This window comes from Polypterus senegalus, chromosome 12, assembly GCF_016835505.1.
Source record: "Polypterus senegalus isolate Bchr_013 chromosome 12, ASM1683550v1, whole genome shotgun sequence".
In the NCBI taxonomy this organism is placed as follows: Eukaryota; Metazoa; Chordata; class Cladistia; order Polypteriformes; family Polypteridae; genus Polypterus; species Polypterus senegalus.
This window is the reverse complement of record NC_053165.1, coordinates 52,987,575-53,014,551: the sequence shown is the minus strand read 5'-3', so window position 1 is coordinate 53,014,551 and position 26,977 is coordinate 52,987,575. Positions and strand designations below refer to the sequence as shown.

Here is a 26,977-nt window from a genome sequence, read left to right as displayed (position 1 = left end):
TTTATATATCTGGATAAAAAAAATCCAACCATCAAAGAGAAATAAAAATTTATTTAAAATTTTTAAAAAGACTCCATGTGGAAACCTATGTGTGGCTGGTGCAGAGAACGTTCATTTTGTGGCGCTCAGCGCCCTCACTGGCTGTTGCACACTGCTGTGCCACCCCCCCCTCCGGCCGCCTTCTTGCGCCTTTTGTTTAACAACGGGTTGCTGGATGTGTTAAGATCTTTAATCTTCACCTGGTCATAGTCCACACGCATAGTGGCTAAGGCACTGGTCATCTCCTCCTGAAAGTGAAACAAAAAGGTGAGGAGCAGAGGGACAGGTGCTACATGAAGGACAGACACCTCTTGGTAACCATGATACTTAGGCATCCAAGCACATATTTCCCTAAAGAGGACAAGTTGGGTATAAAAAGTACAAATAAATATTCAAACTGTATGTGTTCTTGGAAACAGACATCTCACCTTGACATCATCCCACATCTCCTTGTCCTCTAAGAGGACTCTTGTGGTATGCAGAGGCGTAGGTGGAACTGCCATCGATCTCTGAAACAAAAACAGCACATAGTTGGATGACACGCGCTGGTTGCGGCCTTTCACAGTTTCTTGGGATCCCAGGGTCACAAGATAGCAAGCTTCCCGGTGCAGCACTAACATCCAACCTCAGCTGATCCAACTCCCTTTTCTTTCCCAACATGCCATGCAGTCCATTGCCATATACAGCCCTGTTCACAGAGATTTTTTTTTACATATTGCTGTTCACTCACATTAATCCAGGGGTGGTTCATGAATTGAGAGATGGTCATCCTTTCGGTTGGGTCAGTCTTCAGCAGATGATGAATTTGCTGCTTAGCTGCAGGACCAAAATTATAGGATCAAAGGTTATTGGAATTCTCAGGTTTAGCTAATCAGTATCAAAAAATGAAAAGTTTCAATCCCAACATAGCCAAAAAGTGCTTTCTCTAGTGAGACATCAGCAATGAAATCAGTGTGTTAGGCTGGCGTCACACCACATGATTTTTCCAGCGATTATCAGCCATTTACATAATCCTGGAGAGTCAAGGATAGTCACGGTCTGCTCCCATGACAGTCTTTGGTATAGTGTGACTCCATCATGACACCCTGCAAAAAGCCATGACAAAAATCAAGCAGTACGGGTGAATCAAATGCAATTGTTACAATGGGAGGAGGAATGAGCGCTACCATTGGGGTCCCATGACCCACTAGCGATATTGCAATTTGTGAGCCACCATTAGCAGCCTATGACCCACTTGGTTGAGAAACACTGGTCTAGAGTATAGAATTTAGTGCAGAGCCCCGCAGAATCCCAGTACTTCTCATTCGTATGCTAGAGGTGCAACTTCCTATTCTAACAGACTTTTGTTAGAAAACCGGGTATCCATTTGCAAAGAATGAGATGCACAACAAGGAGAAGGAAGAAAGATAATTTTCAATTTGATGATTTCAAATGCAAGAAAGTTTGTCCAGTTTCTATTTAAGATTGAATACTGCTCTTTTTAGTCACCACACAACTCCTGCTTTATTTAACATTTGGTTCTTGGAGTAAGATGGTGGCTTAGCTACAGTTCTGAAGGGTCAACATTATTAAACTGTGGCTAGTGGAATTTACAATGTTTCTCTCTCCTCTTTGTATTTCTGCAACCAACATTCAACCTGAGGATATAAATACTGTCTGTTAACCTTTGAAAAGACTTTTTCCCCTGATATGTTGAGTTTTCTGCTAAAGTATGGCTAACTAGGGAGGTCAAAGTTCTACTTTGAAGACACGTAGGGCTAAAACAAAATGATTGATTTATGTATGCCCAATTAAGCTATGGTGATAAAAGACGGTGGTGGTGGTGTGAAGTGTCTATGGCAGCATTTTGAAGAACTGTTTATTGATGTTGTTCAGCACATACACTAGGGAAGTGCCTTCACAGCCATGTGAAGGTAAGGAACACAGTTAAAAGAAGCAGGATAACCATGGAAGACGAGGCCCAGTAGGTTGTTCACTTATTCTCGTTTTCCCTCCATAGAGCAGAAGACGAGGCCCATTTGGAGCCCAGAAGGGATGCCCCTTCTGTCCTGCCAGTCATAGAAACAAGAGTCATTCTGGGATCAGCCCCTAGATTGGACAGATCTCACCCGGAATCAAGTCTAGATGATAATATACTGGATGTTGGAGCCATCCCCTTGGTTTTCCATTCTTTTTCCCATTTCAACAACTTTTTTTTGTTGTAACAATTAAATAGGGCACCCAGAGGTTCCCAGTCTTTATTTCACTTTGCATTTCTCCTTCCACAATATCTGTGGACAAAATTAACCCTTTCTATGCATCCAAGACACAAACAAATCAGTTAGAACTTGTAGAATGTGAAAATGTTCCGCATGCGAGTTCATATTGAGGATGATGACATCCTGGAAGTAGTAAAATGTGTACTGTATAATACTACACGGAGAGAGGCAGGAAATGTAAAACACTGAAGCAGTTTTACATTTTCTGTTCCTATTATGATATTAACAGGTATTGTTAGTGTCAGGTGGCACACTGGCACAACTAGCTGTGTGGATGTTACACTTTCTCTCTGACTGTGCAGGGATTTTCTCCAGATTCTTCAAAGTTCTGCATGTTATTATTATTTCTATTATTTTCATTATTTGACATACATATTTATACAAGTTGACTTACAAAGCAAACTGTAAGACACAGAAAATGACTGATAATGAAGTAGAAAGTTCACAGGGCAAAGAAGACCAAATTCAAAAGTATATTACTAGAGGTGTAGGACAATAAATGTGAACTTGATTTATAGATCGCCCCAAAGATGAATCAAAGATGCCCGATGACTGATTGGATAGATGCAACTGCCATGGAAGGGAGCAGAGAGGTAGAATGTCTAGGCAGACCCAAGATCATTTGTAAAAATGAGTATTTTCACAGGTGACTGAATATCAATAAAGCAGGAGTAGTTTGGATTGTCATGAGAAGTTCATTCCACATCTTGGGTGTAGACACGGAGAAGCATTGTTCAGTTTTAGGACATCTTGTGAGACCAACTACAGTCAGTAGACAGCCTGAAGCAGAAGGGAGGCTTCATGGAGGGATGTTAGGAAACAACAGAGACTAGAGGTGCCATGGTTTTGCTGGGGCTCTATCCCTGGCTTTAGTTCCTTTATTTTCATTTGTTTGATATTTTTTGTGTATTCTTTTATATTTTATGTTTTAGAATATTTTTTTCTTTTCCTTCCCTTTTGTATTTCCTTTAGTTAATATTGTCTTACATATTAACCACTGTGTATTGTTGTTGATTTTACTCAGTATTTTACTTGTTCTTTGTATGTTAAACCTAAGGGGGTGGGACCACCTTTGACCTAGGCTGCAAAACTACTGCCAGGATATTAGTTACTGCTCTTGTTGATTGGCTCCCATCTTTGGATTGCCTTTGATTTATTGTTAAGTTATTGTTGTGATTTTCTAGTTTCAGACTATCTGCTGGGTTTTTGGACTTGCTACTGTATAATGTTCACTTTTGGACTGTCTTCTCCAGGCAACCTTTGTAAACTTTTCAACATTTTTGTTGACATTTTTTTATTTTGTTTTTGAAAATTTTTTTTAATTAAGCTTTACTATTATAAGAATCAGCATTTGTTTATTAGATCAGGGGTTTCATTGCCCCCGTCTACCTTTAGAGATATACACATCTTGGCTTATTTTGTGTTAATAAGGCTTACTTGTGTTTTTCAGACCAGTATGAATACTGTCTGTCTCTGAAATTAAGGCCTACTTTTGAGTTTTGTGAGCCTACTATTATAACATGAGGTACTGGCCATGTTCAGTTGAATGGTGACTATAAACTGTCAGGGTGAGGCACTGTGTGTATGTATGTGCGCGTGTGTCTGGGTGAGATGGAGTCGCATTGCTCTGTGGTTTGCACCCGCTCATTGAGGGCTAGGCTCCCTCTCCCTGCAGACCCTAAATTTAAATAAGGGGCCTCATTAAATGGGAGTTCAGACTTTATATTTGCAACACACACAATTTGTTCAATTGAAATTAGAGCAAATACAGTTTCGAGAGCAGAATTAAGGCAGGGGCTCAGTGGCAAGAGGAATCTGCCAGGTTCTTATCTGAGTGAAGGAGAGATAGACGGTAAAAGCACGGGGTGAAAAGCAAAGTGCCTGAATTCTCTGATGGCACCATGCACCAAACAGCACCAGCAGATGGGAGTTGTTGAACAAGTCCCAGGCTAGTAGAATAATTTATCTTTTGTTTGCCCTTTAGTTTGTGTTCTGAATGTGTTTACCCCTCCATGAACTGAACTTTAAACTTCCTTGACGTTATTATAAGTAAGTAAAATGACATGAGGGCGCCCGTTCCTATTGTAATGTATAGCCAGACATCCACACTTGTTTCAAAAAGTGTAGCAGCACCATTCTCAGCAGCACACTTCAGACTTCACATCTGCATTATGTAGTGCATTTCACAGTGAGCCAGCTATTCAATACAACCACTATCCTTGAATGTCTATCTTCAGTGCATTTGGAGATCATTTGTGACACATGTCCTTACCTTCTTCCGAGACTTCAGCCCACTCTGGGTTTGGAAATTCATACTGCCCAAGGCGAATGCGTTTCTTCATCCCTGGTGAAATCGCCTGTCCCGTATTGGAATAGAATGGGGGAAATCCACAGAGTCTGTAAAAACAAGGGTACACAAAGTGAGAGACAGACAACTTGGCCTGTCTTGAAATACCCCTCTGTTAGGAGTTTAAAATTCATGATGCCATACAGCAGCACTAGAACATTTTATTATTTATGTCAAGTCCAAGCAATATGACAAATGATTGAACAGCTAGGGTAAATAAAGTTCTGGTGTCTCAGGTATTCCCCCACTGTAGACACTTACAGGATGTACATGATCACTCCTAGAGACCACATGTCGCATGACTTGTCATACTTCTCTGGGCCAAGGACCTCGGGAGCTGTCAAAAAGAAGATGAGTTTTCCATTAAAAAATGTTGTACGTTTGTTAAAGGTAGCAGAGGGTGGATGGAGGCCATTATTCACGAAGATGGCAGCCTTCTGAAACTCACCCACATAGTATGGCGTGTAGCATGGAGTCTGGAGCGAATTTTGAAAAGTTGTTTCCTTCGCAAAACCAAAATCTGTGATTTTGAGAACTGCATTTGAATCCTTTGACGTGTACAGCAAGTTCTCGGGCTGCAGGGGACGATAATGGGGAAGAGTTTAGGATGCCATGTGCACTTAACTAGGGTCAAGAGTGATGTTCTCCTACATACCTTCACATCACGATGGGCGATATTCATACTGTGCAAATACTCAATGGCAGAACCAATGTCACGCATGATTCCGGATGCTTCTGCATGAGATAAAAAAACACAATGTGAGCTAGATGAAGATGAGGGCAGAAGGTGGCAACTCACTCATATCTATATGGTAGTGAGTAGAGAATTCCACACTCCTATGTAAAAGGTAATGAGGGTTTGGTAGCCCCCATATTCCTCTAGTGTAGTCTCCTCCATAACCTCACACTTTCAGGGCACTGACAATTCTACTCCCCTGGGACTTAACACCCTTAGAGGGGAAAGCAAGGTCTCCAATGTCAACACTGTTAGTACATCACCCATCAGATTGGAAGGTAACGTTCCAGAAGAGGTGGAAAACTTCACTTCTTTAATTTCATTGTGAAGTGAGCCCTACTCTACACACATTAGCCTGTCACACGGAACATAAGAACTTAAGAAATTTTACAAATGAGGTGGCCACTCAGTCCATCAGGCTTGTATGTTTAGTTAATAGCTAAGCTGTTCCAAGATCTCATCTAGATACTTCTTCAGGCTTGTCAAGGTTTCTGGTTCAACTCCATGTCTTGGTAGTTTGTTCCAGATTTCTTCAACTCTTTGTGCAAAGAAGTTCTTCCTGACTTCAGTATTAAATCCACTGTACCTTAATTTCCACTGGTGTCCTTAACTACATGATTCGCCCTTAGATAAAGGAAGTCTGTTGGATTAACTTTATCATTGCCTTTGAGGATTATGAAGTGCTGAATTAGGTCCCCATGCAGATTGCTCTGCCACCAGGCGCCCTCTTGACCACATAATGAGTAAATAATTGACACAGAAGTGTGGAATCTGTAAATCTGATGACCCTCCCTGGAGGATTCCTTCTTAGGCCACAAAGCACAGGCATGGAAAAATCGCAATTAAAATAAATAAATAAATAAAATGTGACGCTGGAGAAACAAGTTTTCCAGTCCTCTGTTGTGTTAGCAATTCATGAGCTCTACCTACCTCTCTCTGTGAATGCCTGGTCTCCTCGGGCCTGGATCCGGTTGAACAGCTCTCCTCCCTCCATGCTGAAAGACAAGAACAGAGTCTGTGTCAGCAACTCAGCAAAGAAGCTGTACTTCCACACTCCACTGCAGCCCAACTATTTCCAGAGTACGCACATTTTTGTTTTGGTGTCCAAAATTTACTGAAGATAAGCAAGAAAAGATGCAGGATTCATATAAATAAATATCAAAAGAACTATAAAAAGAATGAAAATACAAATAGGAACCCCTGTAGTTTTGACAGCCCTAAACAGTTCAGAGGAAAATGTATAGGCCAATGTTGTCTGGACACACCAAGGAGGTCCAAATAGCAAATCCCCTGGGATAAGAAGTTCACTAAGAAGGAGAAGAGGGCGAGTGTCATCCCCAGATTAATGGCATCATAAACTGCAATGGTAAATAGGGCCAGAAGACCCATTAATGTCCTCACTGCTGATCAAGGGTATTGACAGGGTTCCGGGTATCCCCTAAATACAATAGGTAACGGTGTGAATCTGAGAGTCACGTGGCCACTAAAATTTGTCCAAGGCATCTGGACTTTTAGGGAGCCCAAGATGGTCTGTACAAGTATTTGTAATGGCTTTTGTAATGGCACCATCAGTAACAATATAATCAAGAGCAACGGTGCCTACTACATGACACGTACAGAAGGTGGGAATGCATAATGACTGAGTGGGTCATTGTGCATATTAGGGCCCCACTAGCTGCTATGCCATCTCAGCCAGACTTCATTTATTCCACGGTGGCTGATTGAGCAGTACTTTTAAAGATAGCAGTCTGAAATTTTCGAGAAATTCCTTCCTTACACACAAAAAAGTACCAAGAAAGACTGAACTTGTGGATGCCATAACTTACTTAAGGCTATATCATATTGTGTGACTTTTCTAACAATTTTCATTTGTAGCCTTCATTTACATAATATATTAGCACGTTGGTGGCACGCTCCCATAAAGCCGACTGCCTAATGTGACAATCCCTGCAACTCACTATAGGTAGTCTGTGACTTGCTTCAATTGTATCAAATGGACAACCAATGACAGTTCATCCAGAAGTACAATATATATATATATATATATATATATATATATATATATATATATATATATATATATATATATATATATATATATATATACACACACATACAGTATATATACAACTGTGTATGAAACATGTCTCATGTTTTATATGTCACATTAGAACAGAATGAAGAAGAAAAAAAAGGGGTGGAGAGTCAGGCTGGCCATGCCATAGCTGTTAACCATTCATCCAGCAGCAGCTCCGGCAGGCAGCACATTATCGGCTGTCACAAAAAAGGGGCAACCACAGCTGTGCTGGAAAGTCAGCATGCAGTTGTTAAATTTCACATGGCTATCAATTTTTAGCTGTATAAATCTGACATGGTCTGGTGACAAAATCGTCTTCAAATCGGACATACCCCCATGACTTGAAGTCGTGTTTGTCGTCTGTTCTTATTCACTTTTCACTCCTTGATTTTATGCTAATGTGACTTCTGTTTTATAATTTGCTGTTTTCCCGATGCCCATATTATGTGCTTTGTGGTTGGTCCCTCAAGAGACAGGGCCACCTGCCTATCACCACAGGGGCCTGCCCTCAGCTCTATAAAGGCAGGGGTAAACTAACCTACAGTCCCTGGCGTTTATTCAAATCTGCTTGAAAAATCTCAAGTGGCAAGCGTTTGGCTTGAAATGTACAAATATTTATGCTGGTAATGTTTTGCATTTGAGTCAAAATGTTACATAATACGAGTATTTATAATGCTTTGCCTTTGGTTTGTAATGTTGTGAAAGACACGTTGATAATACTCTGTGTTATTAAATGGCTAATAAGTTGTGAGGCTGAGGATGGGCCCATTAGTACAGTTCTGTTCTGGGCCTTGACATGTATAATGGCACCCCTGCCATAAACAGTTCTTAAAGAAGGAGGCTGAACGGAGACACATTTCAGAGAAGAAAGAAGGATCAGTTGATTCCAGTGAGAGACTACAACCGATGTGGTGGTGGCAATCACGCCATGAGAGAACTGCTTGTGCTGGGATAAAGACAGAGATAGAGAGGAGCGGTCCATTAGGGGGTTTATTTGAGGATAACACAGGAAGCTGATAGAAGGGGCAGTTGAGAGAAAATTGGAACCAGAAGACCAAGATGCAGAAACAGAGGGCCATTCCCAGAACACAATGTATGTGCTATTCAAACTTCATAGCTGCCTATTCTTGTGCTGCACTCCAATGTTTAAATACAGTAGATTTTTTATTGATTAAGTTAGTTTATTGTTTTTCTCAGGTGCTTTAGACCCATTCTCAAATGACAATTAAACTTCTCAGAAGTCTATGTGAAAATCTCCACAATATTAGGTCAATTGCTCATAGAGGAAGAGCATTTCTCATTGTTCTTCTTACAATTGCTTTGGTACAGTTATCTATATGATTAAGTACATATCTCTTTATGGCACCATCATCAATTGTGTACATCATGTTAATCAAAATGGAATATATGCCTTCTTTTTAGAACAGTGCTATTCTGAAATACACTTTGGTTTCTATCCATTGAATAAATCACCACATGCAAAAAGATTAATTCATTTGTCAAAAAATGTGAAGCAAAAATTTCACAAATTGTGCTGATGTTGTATTGTTGTATGGCCATTTATTGTAAATGGATAACTTGCTGGTCAGGTGAACCTTGAATTTCACATATGAAGGGAAGTGTCAAACACTTTAGGACAATCATTATGGTATGATGCAGTCAGCTTCACTGGTCAAAAGTCATAGAGGAGTGGTTTGAATGGTCCACTGAAGGATGCAGATTAAGTAGCCTCTCCCCCATACTCTCCATTTCTCAATCCAATAAAAAAAAATTAATTTCTTTCTGGAGATGGAAAAAGTTTACAGTCATCAGCCTCACAATCACAAGGATTCCTTGACTGTTGCAATGGGTGTTGTCAGTGAGGACATTACAGTAGTGGCTCGCACAAGATGGTTGTGGCATGCCAGGAGATTTCTCTCAAGGTTGATTATCTGGTATGGTATGAGGCTGATCACAGTAATGGCTGGACAGATGACAGGGACAGTATATCCAGTGATGTGGAGGAGTCCGCAGTACAGCATATTTTTATGATATCTCTATTATGTGTCATATTCTGTAGTGTAGTACAGTTGGTTACAGTAACAGTACATAATTTTGATATATCAATATATTCGGTAATACAGTGTGGTCTCTGTTTTTTTTTTCTCATTGTGTTTTCTGTGTTGCAAATTACATATTGTAAAATAAAAAAAGTTCCCTTTTATGTAAATGATGTGTCATTCCAAAACCTTTTATGGTGCGGTCTTTTTTACAGAATGCAGCAATGGAACCTTCTAGTGTTTACAGTACATTGGTGTCAGTAATACAGATAGTTGTGACAGGCATTACATAATAGATAGATAGATGTGTAAGGCACTATACGATAGATAGATAGATAGATAGATAGATAGATAGATAGATAGATAGATAGATAGAGTTGTGCTTGAAAGTTTGTGAACCCTTTAGAATTTTCTATATTTCTGTATAAATATCACCTAAAACATCATCAGATTTTCACTCAAGTCCTAAAAGTAGATAAAAAGAAAACAGTTAAACAAATGAGACAAAAATATTATACTTGGTCATTTATTTATTGAGGAAAATGATCGAATATTACATATTTGTGAGTGGCAAAAGTATTTGAACCTCTAGAATTAGCAGTTAGTTTGAAGGGGAAATTCAAGTCCGGTGTTTTCAATCAGTGGGATTTCTAAGAACCTCAGAAAAAGAGTTGTTGATGCTCATCAGGCTGGAAAAGGTTACAAAACCATCTCTAAAGAGTTTGGACTCCACCAATCCACAGTCAGACAGATTGTGTACAAATGGAGGAAATTCAAGACCATTGTTACCCTCCCCAGGAGTGGTCGACCAACAAAGATCACTCCAAGAGCAAGGCGTGTAATAGTCGGTGAGGTCACCAAGGACCCCAGGGTAACTTCTAAACAACTGAAGGCCTCTCTCACATTGGCTAATGTTCATGTTCATGAGTCCACCATCACAAGAACACTGAACAACAATGGTGTGCATGGCAGGGTTGCAAGGAGAAAGCCACTGCTCTCCAAAAAAACATTGCTGCTCATCTGCAGTTTGCTAAAGATCACATGGACAAACCAGAAGGCTATTGGAAGAATGTTTTGTGGACTGATGAGACCAAAATAGAACGTTTTGGTTTAAATGAAAAGCGTTATGTTTGGAGAAAGGAAAATACTGCATTCCAGCATAAGAACCGTATCCCATCTGTGCAACATGGTGGTGGTAGTATCAGGGTTTGGGCCTGTTTTGCTGCATCTGGACCAGGATGGCTTGCTTTCATTGATGGAGCAATGAATTCTGAATTATATCAGAGAATTCTAAAGGAAAATGTCAGGACATCTGTCCATGAACTGAATCTCAAGAGAAGGTGGGTCATGCAGCAAGACAACAACCCTAAGCACACAAGTCGCTCTACCAAAGAATGGTTAAAGAAGAATAAAGTTAATGTTTTGGAATGGCCAAGTCAAAGTCCTGACCTTAATCCAATTGAAATGTTGTGGAAGGACCTGAAGCGAGCAGTTAATGTGAGGAAACCCACCAACATCCCAGAGTTGAAACTGTTCTGTACAGAGGAATGGGCTAAAATTCCTCCAAGCCGGTGTGCAGGAATGATCAGAAGTTACCGGAAATGTTTAGTTGCAGTTATTGGGGCGTCACACCAGATACTGAAAGCAAAGATTCACTTACTTTTGCCACTCACAAATATGTAATATTTGATCATTTTCTTTAATAAATAAATGACCAAGTATAATATTTTTGTCTCATTTGTTTAACTGGTTTCTCTTTATCTACTATTAGGACTTGAGTGAAAAATCTGATGATGTTTTAGGTCATATTTATGCAGAAATATAGAAAATTCTAAAGGGTGCACAAACTTTCAAGCACAACTGTAGATAGATAGAAAGATACATAGATAGATAGATAGATAGATAGATAGATAGATAGATAGATAGATAGATACCAGCATTATTTGGTTTTGTACACAACAGCATTCAGTTAGTGACAGAAAACTAATATTTTACGTATTATTGTAAATTGAGATTTTAATTGCTTAAAATACACCTGTGCTACACTTTCATATTTACAATATGTCTAAACATTTTGACTGGCTTGGCTCTACACAATAATCCAGTGACTTCTTTAATGATTTACAGTTTGACCAATGAGATTAAAGTTTTGAGTGACATGCTTTATTTTACAGGCAAACCGAGGTGTTGTGCTGCAACATATAAACCATTCTGAGAAATGCATATACAGTTGTGAGAAGTTAAAAACTGTTTCAGAAAATGTGCCAAAGCAGCCGAAAAAAACTGTAATCCTATCCATGTCTTAAATTTGAAGCAGGCTACTGATATGTTATGCGATGTTTCAGGTAAGGAGAACAGAAATTTCGAGGTCAGATTGTTAATACTAATCATGGTGAAATGTTGCATGTTGATTATTAGTAGGTGCAAGTAAAATGTTCATTGTACTCTTAAAATGTAACAATAATGACCCCATAAACTTATAATCTTTTATTTCACATAGCACACTTTAAGGTGAAATATATGAAATAACTGAAAGTCAAGCTGCACTCTTTCAAGTGACATGTTGTTAACAAACTACCCACCATTCCATGATGATGAGGAGGCACTTCTTGTTGTGGTGCATGTTCTCGTAGATGTCCAGAATGCGGACAATGTGTGGGCCTCCAGACACCCTCCAGTGTAACTCCACTTCGCGTCTCGCCTTCGGACTGTCGTAAAGGATCTGCATCCAGACAAGAAAATGAGCCAGAATGAGAGAGCTTGTCCTCCACACTGCTGGGCCTTACTCCATAAAAGACACAATGCCAAAATGGAGTTTGTGTCTTTCATACCAAAAAATATAAAACCTTCAAACTTAACAATGTGAATTTTCCTTTGGGATTAATAAAGTATCTATCGAGGAAATCATTCAAACAATGATATAACCTGAGCTAGAAAAACAAAATGTTAAACTGGGGAGGTTTCATCAAAAAAAAAAAAGTGCAGTCAACCCCCCCCCACACTTTATAATTAACTCCAAACAGCTATTTTGTTATGAGGACCTGGCACAGCAGAAACTGGTCTGATTGCCATTGCTATTAAGTCATTTTCAAAGCAAATGAAAAAACTGAAAGTGGTGTTTGCATTCCTGACTTTTAACTTCCTTGCTGCTGGCAACTTCCCACTCTCTACTCCCTATCAGCGGCATATATCCGCCTGCCTATATTTGGGACTGCACTTGCACCATATGCCAGGAATATCTCTGACCAGATGTAATGAAGTAATTCTGGAAGTCGGTAAACAAGACACCAAGCGGGCCGCCCACTTTTCTGTCAGCCTCCTGGGCTCCTCTGCCTCTTTTATCACCCGAGGCTCTGCTTCTACTATTTGTCTGGTCAAACTCATCGCTCTAAAACCCCGCGGGTTATGAGCGATCCCGTTATAGGATACATGGTAAAAGCAAAATTCAGGACATCCGTAACAAAAGAACAATGTCAGAAAATTGTTGAGTGTTCACCTTATGTCAAGCACAGCACAGGGACCGACTACTGTCGCTTTTCCACTAGCAGAACATGGACTACTCCGATGCCTACCTGTCCTGATTCAGAGTGAGAACAGATTAATATCTGCCTCTCGCTAGATATCCAAGAGGGCGGGGTTACTTACGTCATTCGTGACAGCGCGAACGTTTTGTTAAAAGAATGAAAAAAATCGCGCTCGGTCCGTAGTCAGATAGAGAATAAGGAAAGAGGCTACAATGAAAGCGCTTCAAATCGTATATACATAAATGGCAAGAATGAAAATCTGTCCTTAAACGATTTATCAATATCAAAACAGCAGATAAAGCTATGCGAGGACAGTTGAGTTTCGCAACACAGCTTACCAATGACAAAACATACTGAAATCGGCTTAATCCAAACCACTGAAAGCATGCCCTTAAGCAATTTAACATCATCAGAAAACCATCTCAGTTGTTATTAGTAGGCTAAGAGCAGCGCGATATCCGTAGCCCCGATCCTGTGTGGACTCCACGCCCAGCCCGCCGCACAACCATTCATTCCGAACCAACCAACACAAACAAATAGCGAGCTTAACGCATGTCATTTCCCTTAAACACTGAACTGTTTACAAAATCCTCTTTCTTAAATATTAAGTGTGGATAAGCCTATCCAGGGCTCCCAGGGCATGACCGGGACTAACCCTGGAATGGGCGCCACTCACTCACTCACTCACTGAAAAACCCGCACCTGCCTGTTTTGGACCATAACGGGCTCAGGGCTTGCTTCTCGTTAAAATGCATTCATAATTCCAATTCAGTTCTACCGGATCTATATAAAAAAATAAAGTTTAATCACAGGAATGATGGATTATTCCGTGTGGCCGACGATAAACATTTTCCGTCGCACAAATAATGGCCCAGCAATACTATGCGTCCCATATATACAAAATAACAAGTGCACAGTGCCGATGAAAAGTGTTCATTCCCTTGAAACTTTTGGCATTTTTGCAGGAATCGTTTTTTCCTATTGATCAGTGTCAAAAAGCCAAATAAAATCCATGTCAAATGTATTATTATTGTTTATTTAGCAGGCGCCTTTATCCAAGGACTCTTACAAAGCAAATTATAATGCATGCATGTTGGATTAGAAGGCGCAAGCATCAAAAATGACAATAAAAAAATGAGTGAGCTAGAGGGAGCACTGCTACTGCTGTATCATTATACCTGCAGCTCGACTAAGACAAAAGTCAGAGTCTGAAAGTCTTTGTCAGTACAACAGCAGCTGTCCTGCAGAAGAAAGCATCTGCAAAATATTTCATGAAACTGTGCTTTTTAAAAAGTGTATAAAGTGCACTTTGGATAGCTGGGGAGATCATTGCAAAGCGTTTTGAAACAAAAATGGAGAAGCATTGTCCAGTCTTGGCACATCTGGCAAGAGGAGGGAAAGTCAGCAGACAGGCAGAGCAGAGACCTCCTGGAGGGACATATGGAGAAACAAAACTGGAGATACTGAGGAGCAGAGCCACTCAGGGGACTGTGGCTCGAGGTTGGATCCTTGCAGCAACAGGAAGTCAGTGAAGAGACTGAAACAGAGGAGTAGAAGGAGTGAAATTAGGATAGAGGGATGAATACTTGAAGGCTGGCCATTGTGCTGAGGTATCATGGAGGGTAATAAATAGGTGCACGTGTGGCAGGACAGCAGGCAGTGAAGCGGATGATTTGCTAGAGTACTGCGGAGGGTGCTTAGGCACAATAAAACTGGGTTCCATGCTGGGAAGTGTGCTGAGGTACCATGGAGGTTAATAAACAGGCTTGAGTGTGGCAAGACACCCACCTGTGATGTGTGCTCATATGACTCCACAGAGGGCACTATGGCACTGTAATGTTGGGTACCATACCTACAAGTGTACTGAGAAGTCAGAAGCAGCAGAGGGATGAATGCGTGAATGCTGGCCAGTGTGCTGAGATATCACAAAAGGTAATAAACAGGCCCAAATGTGTCTGGGCACTGGTCAGTGAAGTGTGTTCATTTACTGGGGAGGGTACTTTGACTCAACAGAGGGTACTGGGGATCATGCTGGGAAGTGCACTGATGCACATGCCAGTGTGATAAAATAGCAAGAACTATACTCAGACTTTGTAACGTGATGGAAAATGTGCAGCAAATCTGACAAATGTGGCAAACAAGTGCTAACTCATTGGCACGTGTGCCATTGTATCCAACTGAGCTGTGTGCTGAGACATTGGTAGGTTTGGTAAACCCCTGAGAAGTATACACTGGCAGCATTAAACTGGAAAATGCGCTAGGGCAGTGTGGGGTATGGGACAGTGCTGGCAGATGTGGGACACAACTTGGAAATGTGTTGGGGTGACTAGGAAACAGGGGGGCACATCCTCCTTTTCATTGAAGTGTTGTTGAACCATTATTACAGTATATCGCCACCTGCCTCACACACCTTCTCGGTCCAAAGTGACCTTGTTGTCTGACCTACTTTTCTGCCCGCTGCCATTGTTTACAGGATGCATCTGCTCCTGAGGGGCTCATCCAATAAGCTGACATGACAGTGAAAATGATCTGCTTATTGAGACGCACAGCGGGACTAGCAGGAGTGGAAATGCTGGGCAGGAGAAGTCGACTGACAGGCTCCTCAGGTGCCCAGACACACTCACAGGGACCCAGTGCTGCCAATCTACAAACCAAACCAGCCAGGCTGCCATTCATCTTACATACTGGTAACTGGAGGACAGTGTCCTGCTCACATACTAATGGAGGTCAGTGTCCTCACATAGTCAGTGAACAGCATCTTGACAATCACAGGTCCAAGTCTAGGCTATAGAAGGTGGACACATACTGACCACAGATGAAAGTCACTGTTCTGCTCATATGAATACAGACAAAGAGCAGCATTCTTCTTACATACTGACAGCTGAAGGTCCGTATCTTGCTCATATACTGACCACTGATGAAGGTTAGTGTCTCCCTAAGATACTAACCACTTGCAAAAGTCAGCGTCTTGCTCTCGTACTGACCACTAATTAAGATCTATGTCCTGCTCACATTCTCACATTCTAATCATTAGTGAAGGCCTGTGCCCTGCTCACATACTGACCACAGATGAAGAGCAGCAGTCTGACAACCACAGGTCAAAGTTGGACTACAGAAGGTGGTCAGTGTCCTCACATAGTGACCACTAGTGAAGGATGGCATTCTGCTAATGAATGGGACTGGCAAAAGACAGTGTCCAGCTCATATACCGACCATTAGTGAAGGTTAGTGTCCTGCTCACATGCTGACCCCGAAGAAAAGTTAGGATCTTGCTCTCATACTGACCACTGATGAAGACCAGCATTCTGCCAAACGTACACTCAGTGTCTCACTCACATATTAACCGTTAGCAAAGGTCAGTGTCCTCCTCACATACTGACCAGTGGCAACGGTCAGTGCAGTGTCCTGTCTACATATTGACCCCAAATACTGATGATTGGATGTACTTCTACTATAGAAGGTGTTTGGTGCCCACAGAGTTGACTAGCAGTCGGCTGCTTGACCACCTGCCCCTTACAGCACTGCCCAGTAATGCTGACCTCGACACAGAGCTGTGACCGTGGCTGTTCTCAGCCAGCAGGCAGCTTGTCACTTTGAGCTATTTATAGAGCGTGCGTCTCCTTGCGCGAGATGTTTCAAGTTACTTGGAAATTCAAATCCACTACCAGAGTGAGGCAATGCTGTTCCTGAAAGTGGCTGCAGCTGTACGGCATTCAAACAGAGCGGGCATTTGAAAGTCACAATAAACCAGGAAAACACGGGCAAAACTGCAATGAAAAACAGCAACTCACTCGATGATGGTTTGGACTCCCCATCTCGCCTGGTATTCTTCACTTAGGCTAATGTCATGACCGGCACAGCCTGCACTTACAGGCCAGTCTAGAGATGAGCAGCTATCTCACTGGGCAATCTAATGGCAGGCATGGACTTACTGGAAAGTTCAGAAGAGGCATCTATAAGCCTGGGAGTCTAGAAACCAGCATCACCCAGAATGAACAGTCTGGCATTACCAGCTATCTGCACTGCCAAGTACTAACTTACTAAAAAGCCTGTCAGATAGCAGCTGCCCAACTGAGCAGTCCAGCGGTCAACAACTTCTTTGCTGAGCAGTCTGCTGGTTAGAACGGCCTCCCAAAAAGGCCCGACATGCCCTCCTTACTGCAAAGTCCACTGAACAGCAGCTGCCTGCTCAGAGAGACCAGTGAGATAGCAACTGAAGTCTAGACTGGCCTGGTTTTGCAGGCTGTGCTGGTAACTACTTTGGCCTAAGTGCAGGGGTCAGGAGCTGTTTGCCGGGACAGTCCAAGGGTTATGAGCTGCTTGCTGGTTGACAGTTCACTGAGATAGTTTTTGATGTTGAGACTGGCCTTTTTTGCCAGCTGTGCCAGTAACTACATTTGCCTATGCCCAGTGGTCAGAAAATGCCTGCTGGGACAATGCAATGGTCAGAAACTGCCTTCTGGAACGGTCCAGGGGTCAGCAACTACCTGCTGAGACATTCTGTTCAGTACGATTGTTCCTGATGTCTAGACTGACCTGGCTTTGTGCTGATCATTACATTGGCATGAGCACAGTGGTCAGCAACCACCTTCTAAGACAGTCCAGTGGTCAGCAACTGCCTGTCTCGTAAGTCTGGTGGCTGGAACATTTTTACCCAAAATTATCTGAATGGATCAAATGGCGGGCAGTGTCTTTTTTGACAAGCTAGAGGCCTGCTAGTGTTTTTCAGCACAGTCCATTAGCTAAAACAGGTCTACCTGATGATGACTGTCTGCCTTCATGGTGCTCTCACTGGCACTGACCAGCTTCCGCAGATGTTCAAGCGGCGGTCAGATTTCTTCGCAGACCGTCCATCAGCTGTACCTTTCCAACAAGACTGTCCCACTAGACTGTAATTGACTTTCAAGAAGGGGTTGTGCTGACCATAAGGTTCAGATATCGGACTTCTCTCTTGCTTGTCCAGTGCAGATAGCGAGCTGCTAATCCGACTTCTCAGAAAGTTGAGCATCTCAAATCAGATTAAAAGGCACTCAGCGCCTGACAAAAGTGATTAGGCTCGATCAGTGAACACTCCATAAAGGCTTCTCGATGAGAGTTGTTGGCCAGCCGGCTGGAATTTCAGCCTTTTCTCAAGTTCTGATGTTAAAAACAGACAAGAGCTGCAAGAAGGTGTTATAAAATCAACAATACCATGATTGGCAATCGTGTGTTCTGCGAATGGTAAAGTCATTTACGGGCCATCATGGAAGCCCGAGGTGTGTATAAGACAGCATGAGCCACCGTCTCGCCTCTCACCATCTGACATTTCAGAAACACAGAAACCAAAAGTAAAAAATGAGAAGCGAGCTGCATGTAAAGTTCCTTCTTTTTGTTTTACTTGGGGTGATTACAAGAAGTGGCTTTAGTTCCTATGTCTGTGCAAAAACAGCGACCAGGCAAAAGGGCGGAGTCATCGGCTCGGCAGGGCTGGCGCACAATGACAAAATGTGTGCCAACTTCAGGCTGTTATCATCGGGTGTTTTTGTCAATCTGTGCCTCAAATCTTATTTAAATGCTGTAAAGGCTGATCAGTGGGCATTCCCCAGTGCCAATACACCAGGAAATTTCTTAATCAGATTCTTAGGTGGCACTGGCAATGCGGTGTCCCCATATTAACTGCTTTCTGGCAGTTCAAGGAGACAGCCCAGGAAAAAACAGCTCTAATTATTATTATTATTATTTTCCACTGTTGCCAATTTGAGGTTCTTTTTCTTCATACTGCCATTTCAGAAGCTTCTGAGGCACCAGAAAAATGAGGCCAGTGCTTCAGCAGACCCAAGCTGTAGACTAATTCAGAAACAGAATCTGATGACACAGCAGAAGCAGCAACGGCGGAAAATTTTCTGGTGAAGGCTGAGTGCAGTCGGCGCTGTTCAGTGGTCAAACACCCCCCCACATTTCACACCTACAGAAAGCCGCCATTGCATGCATCAACTGTTATTAAGCGCCATCATCCCCGAGTGACTCGTCAGCTTTAAGTACCTGGCGGTAATTTAACCTTCAATGCCAAAGGTTCTCAGACTTTATTCCTTTGTCTACTGCCATTTGTTCTAGCTATTTTATAAACTGGGACTGAGTCCAACCTTAAGAACACCAAGCTGCTTCCTTCATTCCACGAACCAACATGGGAGTGTTATAGGTTGTATTGATAATGGAGAGAAGTCTTGTGGTGCAAGGACAACCACCTACAGATCAACACCAACAAGACAGAAGAGCCAATGGTGGATTTCAGGTGTGTTAGGGTCAGTCACCATACATGGGGAGGAAGTGGATGTGGTGCACAGCTACAAGCCATTGGGGGTCCAAACTGGACTGGCCCGACACCACAATGGTGCTGTACAAGAAGGGGCCTGTGGAGACAGGACTTCCTAAGGAGACTCAGGTGTTTTGATGTGTGCAGAAAAGCTGCTAGAGCGGTTTACCAGTCTGTATGCTGCTCTAGGTGGTGGCCTCCTACAGAAGCAACCAGAGTTCAGGGGATACAAAATGCCTAAACAAACCTGTCAGCTCCATCATAGGACTGACTCTGGACAATCTGTAGGCTGTGGTAGAAAAGAGGATGGTGGCAAAATTGGACGCCATCACGAACAGTTCTGCCCATTCCCATCTGGGGGCACTTCTTTCAGCCATGGGCTCGGACCTCCACAGTGCAATAAGAAGCTCCTCCAGGGATCATTTCTGCCTGTGGCTATTAGTCACTTCACTGCTTCCTTCTGATGCCCTGTCCTTCATTCCAGCCAGAAGCCATTACAGAAGCCAGAATCTACTAAAGTTATTCTTTAGCATAATATTTATTGTATTGTACGTTTTTACTCTATTGTCTTATATTCTTCTTTGAGCTGACATCTGTGTATTTTTACATCTTTTGTTTTGCTGCAGTATGCATGTGAATTTTCCCTTGGGGATTACTAAAGTATATTTAATCTAATTTAGAACGCTGACTGATGTTGTGCCACCGTACTGCCTAAATGAAGCAGGTATTGCTGCATATAGGCTTCATAACCCCCCACATTGGTACGGCCTGGCACAAAGGGGTCCTGGACGGCTCCAGAGGCTGCAAGTTTTTGTTCCAGCTTCTTAATTAGACGTCAGTCATCGCTGATAATGAAACTCGGCATTTAATTCCATTAATTTTTGGTGCTCTCATTCTGCCAAATCAGATCTTATCATATTGCATATTTTCCATTTTGTCAGGATATTTTGTGGATGAGGTACGGTTTTTACTTCTTGGCCCTTCCAATCCTCTCTCTCATTTATTTTTATTTTCATAAAAACAGATATACTTTTCGATGGACACCCAAAGGTGTTGATGGTGAGCTGCTGCTTCCTTTGTCATTTGCATGGCAGATGGTTAAGATGGCAAGAAATAATTAAAAATGGGGACAATGTCCCTTTAAGACAAAACAGGAGCAAACGAGGGTTGGAAATCTTACTTAAAATGAAGCTTAACAATAAATGGTGTCTAACTAAGAAACTGGATGAAGTTAAAACTTGCAGCCACAATGACACATCCGGACTGAGACTGAGGACCCTCTGGTCTAACGCAGTGTGATTTTTAGCAAGACTGATTTTCTGAGTCAGCCCGATTTTCAGCTTCATCACCCACTGCGATGACTGACTGCATCTTACGATTGGGCGGTCATACAATGTCAGAAGTTTCACTCGGCTGTCCTGTAGTGTGAGTAGTCTCAAAACCCAATTTTCTCATGCCGCTATAAAACTTCATTTCGCATTTTATTACTGAACATTGGCTATTGCCATTGTCATGCTCATTTTCACATTTTTGATTTAAAAAATCTAAATATCATGCAGTGTCGCGCATAGAGCTAAATCTCCAATGACAAAGGCATCTTGGGAAATTATTTCAGGTTCTTCTAGTAAAAAACATACACAGCAGTAAACTACATAGACTACGTGCCTCTAATTCTCTTATTAAAACAGACAGCCCATATTGTCCGCATCTCAACCATCCGTGTGTCCACTTACACCATTTTGTTTTCTTTGTACTCGCAGAGCACAGTCCGCTAAGAGTTGGGAACGCAGCTCTTTCCTTTGGGGACATTTTGAGAAGCCCGTGGCCATGGAGTTTTTCTGTGAACGGCTCAAACGGTCTGTACACATGTAGTCTGAGCACCGATGTCGTCAGTCGGACTGGCTGTGCTTTGTACAATTTGAGCACATATACGACTGGCGACTCTATCCTGCAGCGTGAGTAGTCTCTTGTCCACGATTTCTAAAAACTGCATAGTGCATACCTGGCATAAGGGGCCACCAGGTAACTCTAAAGCAAGAGTCACGTAACTGGAGCTCTGTTTAGAAGAAACAATAAAAGGAGGGAGCAGACCTAAAAGCACTCAGCACTGCATGGGTGTCAAACTCGGATTCTGGAGGGCCAGCCTTTTAATAACCGTGTCTAATGGAATAAACTTCTACCTTAATATTTTTACTCCACACTAGCAGACAGGCAACAATGAGATGCAAAGTGAGCCAACACATGTCATTTGCCCTTATGAGCCTCATCACACAATATCTGTCTAAATAAATTAAGTGATATTGAAAAAGTGAAGGTCTGAGAAGTACTGATCTGCTCTGGTCCATAACACACTCTGACAGTGATTTCAGAAATGGGAATATCAGCAGTCTGGTGAGGCAGAATAACACACTGAAATTAAAATGATGTGTTTCTTTTAAAAGTATGTATTGGACTCAGCAGCTCGAGAGAAAATGGTGGCCCCAGAGTCTGAAACCAGTAAGCTAGGATCATCTGCTCTGCAGCTCGTCATTACTTGGTTGCTGATTAAGAAATAATAAATAATGAAGGGTTCTGAATCATCCTGAAGTCATTTGAAATGTCTGTTCCATTAGCAGCAGCAATTGCTTACTGATTAAGAAAGTGTCTGGAATGAAAACCTGCAGCCAACTGTGGCCCTGTGTGATAATGGTCAAGCCGGACCACCAACACTCATATATGCTGGCAATTTAGAGTCCACATTCAAATGCTTCAACTCATCCAGCCATCCATTTTCCACACCTGCTCTATCCTGAGTTGGGTTGCTGAGAAGCTGGAGCCAATCCCAGCAGGAACAATCCCTGAACAGGATGCCAGTCCATGAAAGGGCACACTGACACACAAACACACTTGGGTCAGAATTCTAATACTTCACTCCAACCTTGCTTGTCATGGTGCTGGATAGTGGAAACGTGTTGTCTGTTGGTTGGGTATGCAGTTATGAATGTCACTGTACTCTGTGCACCTGCTACTATTTTACAAAGGTGTTATATGAAAATAAAGGTCATGTGATGTCATATTCTAACCTGCTTAATACAGACTGTGGTCGCACGGGGGCCACCTCAGCTAGCATTGGGCACAAGGCAGGGTACCAATCTATTGCAGGGCTAACACTAACACACACACACACACACACTAGGGCCAACTTAGTGCCGCTAATTCACGTAAATTTGCATTTCTTTGGATACTGGGAGGAAACCAGAGCAGACACAGGGGGAACATGCAAACTCCATGCAGGAAGCACCCGGGATGCAAACCCGAGTGTCCTTACTGCGAGACCAGCAGTGCTGTGACTGTGCCACCGTGCCACCCTGAAAATAAAGATTTATTTTTTTGTTTTTCTGTTAATTATTAAAATAATTCATTTGTCCATTATCAAACATACTCAGTCCAGTTCAGGTTCATGGGGTCTGACCCTGGATATAAGTTAGGACGCAGCTCTGGATGGGGCACCAGTGCACTCCAAGGCACACTCATGCACACCCCTACACTCCTACTACAATTCCAAAACACCAATTAACCTAACATGTCAGTCCTTGGGATGAGGAGGTGTACGAGACAATTCTCAGGAAATAAAAGAGTCTTGAGTCAGAGGGCAACTTAGACAGACATCAGGAGAACATGCAAACCCCACACAGGCTGTGATGAAAGGATGGGACATTGGGATTCTGGAATTAATGACACCACAGCTTTGAACCACTGCGGCACCAGGCTTTCCAGATTATAAGAACTGATTTTTTTTTTAGACCCCCTTTAATTATTGTAATGTAGTGGACAGTAGGACTTTAGGGGCTGTCAAATCTCAACTCGGTGCTACTTGGGAGGAAATGAAATGGATCAGATTGGACAGCTTGTTGGACTGAATGGCCTGTCGTCAAATCTGTTCTAAAAGATTTCCTAATAAAAATCAAAGTTAGCAACCAGAAAGTGGACAATGTGTCCTCAAAATAAATCCACGTTTCTGGAAGGCTGGTTTACTTCTATTCATACTGGTGGTCTAAGTATTGACCAACTACTTTAATAGTGGACATTTTGAAAATTAAAAAGTTGTTTATTTTGAAATGTAATCTGTGAAATAAAACACAGAGATGCACTTACACGTTTTCAAACATGCTGAATTCAATTCAGGCTCAAGAGGACCAAGTGCAAGACAGGAAAATGCCCATTCCAGGGTGCCAATCCATGGTGGTGCCCACTCTCACACACACCCACAGTCACACAAGGCCAATTTGGAATCGCCAAACAAGTCTGGGGATGAGGGAGGAAATCTGGAGAGCACTTAGAGGAAAGCCCACAGAGACAGGGAGATCATGCAAACTCCACACAGAGAACACACCAGAATGAAGGGTTCTGGACCCATGAGCTGGTGGTACAAACTACTGCACCCTTTAGACCCTAAAGCACAAATATTTGTCTTAATTAAATAAAAAAAAAAATCTGAATTGGCACACAATGCAGAAACATGACATTCTCTAACCTCATCAACCCAATTTAGGATTGTAGATGGCTGGAGCTTACCCCAAGGCAGAAACCAATCCTGGAAAGAGCCCATTCACGTACACACTCACACAGTGGCCAACTAACCTAACGGCACATCTTTGGGATGTGGAAGGAAGTACGAAGGGCAAAATACCCTCTAAGACATGGGGAGAACGAGCAAACCAACACAGAAAATCACCAGGTGTGGGCTTTCAACTCAGCATGCTGAAGAGGTGAAACCCCAGTGTTGGTTGTTGCATTACCATACTGCTGTGAATGTAGGAAGAAGAAAATAAACTAATTTCAATCAAAGAGGAAAGTCCAACACAACACAGGACTTGACTGCAACTAATAAAAACAGGCATCCACAGGGAATACAAGGTGGAAGATGTAGACTCCTCTGTGGATGTGAGTGGACACAAGAGCGCTCATCCTCACACCGTCCAGTGCATGGGCAGCTTGCCTCTAAAGACTGAGAGGTTACACTCTGACCTATCTGCCTCGGTGCACCACACCTACTTCCTTTTGCCACAGCTCCTTCCTCTTAATTTATCTCTACGTCTCTTTCCGTTTCCACATGTCTAAACGCAAGAGCTTTTTCACTCTGTCAGCCCGGTGACGTATGGGACCATGCAGAGCCGTGATTCTCATGCTTTGGAAAGACATGCTGTAAGTGAGCTTCACTTGAATGGCTGGTAAGAGATGTGCACATAAATCACTGGCATTTAATTTGATAGGCTGCACAGACACTTCTAGAGGAATGGCTGGTCCATTAAGTTCTTGTTAGATGCGTAGAGGAATGGGTGCGTCCATTGTAGCAAAGTTCTTGTTAGAAAATGCATTTTGTGTCTAACTGAAAGGCACCTATAGGAAACAAACCCTCCCTCCATTTTGATGAAATATTGTGAAAGACATCTACAAGAAAGCAGAAGTATCTACTTGTATTAGAAGGACAACAAATAACATATTCAGGTAAGTGTTCCTGACTCTGTAAATCTGAAGCGGGAGATATGCGCAGGATAATGTATAACGCTGCTTAGAGACATCTAGAGGAAATCACTGTCCTTGTTAGCAAAGTCTAATGAGAGCGGCCAATGAATAAACCTGGTAAGACACAACTACAGGACAGCAGCAGGAGCATCTCGAACTATTTTAAGGCCATTTTCCAAAAGGACAGCAGCCTTTCAAATATCTACAGGAGAGAGAAAACAGGTAAAGCCTCGGATCTTCATTAGGATTGAAACACTAAAAGCTGCTCAGAGAGTAAGAATGGAAATGACTATTAGCTAAGTCTGGATAGAGAAATTTATGGGGAAGTACTGTATATCTTTACCACGGCAAGGTTTGATTAGATCAAGACTTCTGATGGGTATCATCAGCTTTAAAATGGTGGAGACTTATCAAGAAATTTCCATCTTTATCAGACGTGACTGGTTAGAGACATAGAAAGGAAAATACCATCGTGTCTTTCTCGAGGCAGATGCTATTAGAGACATATGGCAGATGTCATGTACTTGAAACTGTCCTAATCACATAGTTTTGAGACATTTTGATTTGCAGATAGACCCAGTGAAGGGGAGATGAGCAATTCACCGCCCCAATCCTAAAAAAGGTACCCACTTGACAAGAAAGAAAATAGAAACAGAGTATCCACAATTATTATCACTTACTAACTGGTGGCACTTTGGCCACCTCAATACTTTAGTGTGATAGGCAGAAATATTCTCTTTGTATTCTTATGACATTTTTGTTAAGTAAACCATAATGTTTAAAAGTGCAAGGATGAACTCGTAGTCTTTTACTAATTAGAATAATAAAAGGTTTAATATACTAACATCTCTTGCCCGCACAACCCCATATCCCCCTCCTCTTGCTGCTCTCTCCCTATAAATATCTGACAGTGACACGAGCCTAGACTGGCACTTTAATACAGCCGCTGCCCAGCTAAGGAGCGCAAGATCGTACCTTAAGAGCGCATTTCTCCCCGGTCTTCTTGTTGTAACACTCGAGGACTTTTCCGTTGATGCCCAGTCCCAGGACCTGACTGGACACTTTGTAGTTGTCTGTGACCGCATTCCTCTTGATCTCCAGTTTCGGCTGGTTCGGAAGTGGAAAGTGAGTGGGGCTGTTAGGCTTATTGGAGGCCAACGCGTTACCGTCCGTCTGGCTCTCCGGAGGTTGCTTGGGGCTGTTGCCATTGTGCAACATGACCACGGGGACCCGGCGCGGGGCAGCGCAGCAATCCGGTAAGGGTTGTAGGGGCGTAGTGCGTCGCACCTTTAAAGGTAACTTGCATCCATCGACTCACACTGGTAAAATGATTCACTTTGGTCTCGTAATCCGTTACTCTTCTGCCCGTCAGGGGTTAAATAAATCAGACGTTTCTATCCAGCCGCTCTGGGGTTAGATCCGAGGTCGTTTTCAGTGCGATCGAGGCTAAATTCCGAGGCGCCTGCTTTACTGGAAACTCCTTGGTTAGCAATTAAAAAAAAAACGCGTTGCCGCGGTTCCGAAGTTACAAAACAGCAGTCTTTTCGACTTCCAAGTTCTCACATCTCCAAGGTCCCCATGAGTCGCGTTGGTGCTCCGCCCCGTGCGCGCTCTCGCAGCTTCTCCGTCAAGCAGGACATCGGCAGCGATCGCGATCCGCGATCCGGGCAGTCCGTGAAGTGCACGAGAGAACAGATCAGGAGAGAGGAGGCGTGGTCGTGGGAGTGTCCCAGTCGTGCGTCATGCTCTTAAAGGGGAAGAGCGTCTCTGCCGGCCTAGGGAGAACACATTATGCTTTGTAGCCTTTTAAAAAAAAGTGAGCCCAGCCGAACCTAACCGAGATTACTCATGGGGGAGGCAGGGGTAGTGACATGTAAGTGAAGTTTGCGGGGTCATTTCCCTTGTTCTTCTTAGAGCATGTTCACAGAGAGCTGACGTTGGTTAGATCTCTGTTATGAAACAAATGATTGCTATAAAAAGTGAAAGGGTCCAGTTCACTACAGTGTCTCACACCTTAACTACACACTAATACGGCGTTTAAAGTGAAACTTAAACGCACCTCTCCTTTTAACAATTACATTCCCTTCCTTCACTTGAGTTTCTGGTTGTCTGGATCCTCCCTTAAATCTTCATTTCCCCTTTTATTTTTTCAATATTCTG

The 26,977-nt window shown here is 42.5% G+C and overlaps 1 protein-coding gene across 2 annotated transcripts; it reads right to left on the bottom strand.

Annotated features, from left to right (window-relative positions):
* Positions 1–31: 31 nt before the first annotated feature.
* On the bottom strand, positions 32–26,485 carry mapkapk3 (MAPK activated protein kinase 3). 2 transcript variants are annotated; one of them, XM_039771296.1, is made up of 10 exons: positions 25,793–26,483; positions 12,079–12,218; positions 6,311–6,375; positions 5,300–5,379; positions 5,093–5,219; positions 4,906–4,981; positions 4,570–4,694; positions 770–855; positions 468–548; positions 32–287 (listed from the first exon to the last, which is right to left on the bottom strand). In XM_039771296.1, exons 1-10 carry the CDS (start codon positions 26,033–26,035, stop codon positions 135–137), a joined length of 1,176 nt encoding a protein of 391 aa, XP_039627230.1. In that variant the 5' UTR covers positions 26,036–26,483; the 3' UTR covers positions 32–134. The 2 variants fall into 2 exon arrangements, with proteins under 2 accessions (XP_039627230.1, XP_039627231.1); XM_039771297.1 differs by lacking the exon at positions 12,079–12,218 and having other exon boundaries at positions 25,793–26,485.
* Between the last annotated feature and the right edge of the window lie 492 nt (positions 26,486–26,977).

What these genes read in the sequence shown, in the direction of transcription:
- mapkapk3 (XM_039771296.1), bottom strand. Translation starts at nt 26,035, where the DNA reads ATGTTGCACAATGGCAACAGCCCCAAGCAACCTCCGGAGAGCCAGACG. An exon ending in CTACACGCCATACTATGTGG is followed by an intron (nt 4,982 to 5,092) that starts GTGAGTTTCAGA and finishes TCTTTTTGACAG; the next exon opens with CTCCCGAGGTCCTTGGCCCA. An exon ending in GGCTGAAGTCTCGGAAGAAG is followed by an intron (nt 856 to 4,569) that starts GTAAGGACATGT and finishes TTGGTCCTGCAG; the next exon opens with CTAAGCAGCAAATTCATCAT.